This window comes from Dendroctonus ponderosae, unplaced genomic scaffold (assembly GCF_020466585.1).
Source record: "Dendroctonus ponderosae isolate FM_Combo_2020 unplaced genomic scaffold, Dpon_F_20191213v2 Dpon_F_20191213_11, whole genome shotgun sequence".
Taxonomy (NCBI): domain Eukaryota; kingdom Metazoa; phylum Arthropoda; class Insecta; order Coleoptera; family Curculionidae; genus Dendroctonus; species Dendroctonus ponderosae.
In genome coordinates, this window is record NW_026017213.1 from 7063691 (window position 1) to 7067709 (window position 4019).

The 4019-nt window shown below is 45.1% G+C and overlaps 2 protein-coding genes across 2 annotated transcripts in view; one reads left to right on the plus strand and one right to left on the minus strand.

Annotated features, from left to right (window-relative positions):
• LOC109542728 (potassium/sodium hyperpolarization-activated cyclic nucleotide-gated channel 1) overlaps positions 1-4019 on the plus strand; it is a gene marked incomplete in the record, with an annotated part of 82891 nt that overhangs the window by 14074 nt on the left and 64798 nt on the right. Inside the window, 2 exon segments of the mRNA XM_048662638.1 lie at positions 574-787; positions 3240-3432. Of these exon segments, the coding sequence (XP_048518595.1) occupies positions 734-787; positions 3240-3432 (247 nt within the window).
• LOC109542740 (probable cytochrome P450 6a17) lies at positions 819-2991 on the minus strand. Its single transcript, XM_019912093.2, has 6 exons — positions 2770-2991; positions 2175-2412; positions 1834-2117; positions 1618-1784; positions 1127-1564; positions 819-1070 (listed from the first exon to the last, which is right to left on the minus strand). Exons 1-6 carry the CDS (start codon positions 2946-2948, stop codon positions 907-909), a joined length of 1470 nt encoding a protein of 489 aa, XP_019767652.2. The 5' UTR covers positions 2949-2991; the 3' UTR covers positions 819-906.

Consider the following 4019-nt stretch of genomic DNA (forward strand, 5'->3'; position numbering starts at 1 on the left):
CGATGCCAAAACGAATTCTGTGGCTCGAATGGTTCTTGAGAAACTTCGAAAAAAGCAGCGTCATGTTCAAGTGGATTTTGCAACACAAAAAAAACTACGCAAATCTAAAACTTCTTGAATTCAAGCATTTTTTGAGAAAACTGCCAACAATTAGCCATTCATGGTTCACTTGCTAAAAAGGCCATTTATTTCTCTCTATAATGATGTACAAATGAGCGTTCTTGCTCATTTTGCCTCCGAGAAACATGCAAAACGGAACGGAAAACATGAAATTTTGCAATAGTCTTGCGCCACCCTTGGACAAAACGACGATAATTTTTCTAATTTCATAGACAACAGAAGACTGAATTTTTACCTGAATGTTGGCAACCGCTCGAGTGTTCCATTTGCGCATACCTCCACTCTTTTGCCCATAACTTCCCCAGCTCTGAAGATATTTCAAAAGTTCCAAAACTCCCAAAAAGCCCACAAAATAGGCTTCAAAAACTATTCCAACCTCAAATTCGATAGCGGCAACAACAAAATCTAACTATTACTCAAATGCCCTCGACTCAAACTGGTCTTCTTTTCCAGATGCAGTTGCGCGTTTTATTGCGCTTGAATTACTTTGCAAGTGTCCGGACTGCAGCATCGCAATGTCCTCTTTGAGGGTTGTGAGACGGCGCAGCTGTGGAGTCTCACAGCGTCCATGTGGGACGTCGAGGGCGTCGCGGGCGTCTCTTAGGACGCAGTGATGTCCACTGCCCGTCGACTAGTCTTAAGTCTCAGAGGTCGCAAGCAATCACAGGTTGGTACCACATTTAAGAAAACACTTGTCGTTCACCTTGTTCACTATCGTGATTTTGTAGTTTTATTTAAGCCCAAAAGTGTGCAATTTTTTCCAGCTTTTAGGTCGAAGCACCTTTCCTATAGCTTCCGATATGTCAGCCACACACCACCTTTCACCTTGTTGAGCACCGTCCAGGGCAAAAACGCAAAGGGAAGGTGGGTTTTCTCATCAAAGCTCACCTGGAATCTTCTGATTATCTCCACTATTCCCATCTTCACTTGCATGGCCCCAAAGCGCTGCCCTAAAGCACTCAATTGCAGTTGAAATGTCCCCATTTCCCCCAAATTCTCGTGGTACCTAAGCAAACTCTATGCCCTCCCCCAAACGGATAAAACACCCGTTTGAAGCCCTGTCTGTCCCTGTCCAGAAACCGCTCGGGGCTGAAAGCCTCCGGACGGGGAAAGTAGACTGGATCATGGCAGAGTCCACCAAAGGGAACAAAGCAGACGGTTCCTGCGTCGATGTTCACCTCCATTCTTTGCAGATGTTTTGGGGATTCGCTCGGGGTTTTGTAGATGTATGGGCGGCTGCACACTCTAGTGTAATGCTCCAGAACGGGGCAAATTCTCATCGATTCAAACAAGCAGGCGTTCAAGTAGGGCATTTTGGCCAGTTGATCGTGGCCAATTTCATTTTGCTCTTCAATTTCCGCCCTCAACCTGGCTTGGACCTCTTGGTGTCTGGAAAGGTTGAACAGCAGGTAGCTCATCACCAGAGCGGACGTCTCGTATCCATCTAGAATGCGACCTCATTTGCTCAATTTTTCCCCGACTGAACTGCTTGGATACCTTCGAAGAATGTGGCAGCATGCCCAGCGATTTCTGCATAGTTGAGGCCCCCCAGCTGTGCAATAAACTGCAGATAGTCGCTGGCGATGACTTTATTCTTCTTGCGGTGTTCTAAGGAGTCGGTTATTATTTGCGTCAGGGTGTCTTCCACTGCTTTGGGTATCGCCCTGGAACATCCAGGAAGGAATGCATTTCGTGCAGGTTTGCTGTACTCACTTGAGCGCAACCAAACGGCTAATCAAAGGGAACATTTGGAGCATTGAGAGTGCGAAACTCCCAGGCGCAATAAAGGAATTTGCCAGCCTCATAAAGTCCGATTCCTCACTTTCAAAGCATTTTCCATCGATCCCGAAAGCGGAGAGAGCCACATTGTCCAACGTGAACCTCCTGCAGAGATTTTGCGTTTCAATCGTGTGCCCCAGCTCGATATTCGGCTGCGACTCTAAATACTTGGACAGTCGTTGGTTCACGTTTACGATCAAGGGAAACAGACTTTTCATCTGGAAAATCGATCGATTTAGAGCATTTCTTCGGTGGAATGTTCGGAAAATGTTGACCTTTCCGCTGGTGAAGCCGGGCGAGAGCAGCGTTCGCGTAGTCTTCCATTGCTGGTCTTTTTGGACAAAGGGGCTGGCGCCTTGCATAGCGTCCAGCTTTGGATCCACTGAGAAGTCATTGTTGAAAAAAACATGCGAGTCTTTGACTAGAATCTTGCTGATCAGCTCCGGATCTCGCACTATTAAAACTGGCTCGTTTGCTCGGTAAGCTCCAACTAGTGGGAGTGTGTCATAAGTGCTGGAATATACAGGGTGTGAGTTTGACAAATTTTTTTAAGCGAAATACCCAATAAGAAGTTTGTAAAATTTGAAAACTTCCCATTCTTGCAGATGAAAATATGGAAAATTTAAGTCAAYTTTTTTTGTAAGGGAATATTTTTAGCCTCCTCGTTTCAACCCCCTAGGACGGGTCAAGTGGCGCATCGTTTTAAGATGCGTTCAATTCTCTTTACACTAGTTATTACTTCATATTTTTACCTGCAAGAAAGATATTAAGGGAGCGAAGCTGATCTCTATTTATCCGTCTATGAAGCCCTTGCGTATCCACACTGATTTGCATTTATCTTTTGGAGCTGATCTATTTGCTGATACTTACTGATAGATTTCTCTGAATATCTGCCCAACGGTTTTTTGCTGTGTGAAGCTTTGCACAATGTTTCCAAAGAAGGGCCAGGCCTTAGGAGCCGGCACTCCTCTCCGCTCCCAATAGGAGAATCGGCGCCTAATCAAAAAAACCACCAGAACAACCGCAAGGCAAACCAGCACACAGACCATGGCTGCAGCCTGTTACGTTCTTGACATCAATCTTGAGCTGCTGAAGCTCATTAAAGCATTAGGCTTATCTTAACGACCGCAATGCGAACAAACACGATTAATTCATAATCTCATTAGGTTATTTGGCCTGGTACAGGGTGTCCAGTTTTCAATGTTTTATCGCGTATTGCCTAAAGTTGCAATGAGCCAAAAAAAGGGTTTCTTTGGGCTTTTGATGTTGCGGGGTTGAAACGTTTATCGCCAATCTCAGGTTGTAGAATGTAAAGTAGGTAAGACTGGAGTGTGTTCCAGGACAGTACATCGGGTCGCCTTGTAGGCGCCCCAGGGCATTTAGGAGCACCAGGAGCAGCAGGAGGAGGCGATTGCCACGAACTGGAGGAAATTGCAGTGGTTTCCAGTAGTGCAGATCCTCTGCATCTCAAGTACGGCAGCGAACTAGCGGGAAATCCACTCAACGCTTGTAATGGCCCGAGGCTGGTGCCTGGTGAGTGTAACTCAAAAAATGCTGATTAATTTTGAGGGAATTAGTGGGGAAAAGGGTAGGGAAACTATTGTTTCCCAAAGAACCATTGTGACCAACTGAAGAGGAATGTGGGCCAACAAATGCGCATACAGCGCAAAATTCCTGCAGTACGATTTCATTAAATCGCGAATTGTAAAGTGCTGGGCGCGTTTGTTGAAGACGAACGAAAAAACCCGTTCCCCTTTTCATTTCCTGTTGAATTAGAGGCGACTGTTGCGTGTTGGCGGTTTCCATGTTTCGCCTTTTCAAATAGAAACTTCTCCAACGAACGTTTGGCCCGAAAAGATAACACATATTAATGGGGCCATTTGAACAGCACGAAACAGCCGCCTGCTGGAAATCTCTATATGGCATTTTGTTAACGTTTAATTAATTTTATTTGCCTGTGAGGATTGATTTTCAATGGTAAATATTCCCGTTACTTCAGGGCTTTATTCAACCACAAAAATTGCGCTTATATTTGTTTTACGCAGGGGAAATTGAAACTATTTGGCCCCTAGTTTGACTAACACAAACACAGTTTTAATTTTTTTGTCAATCGCTGGGGA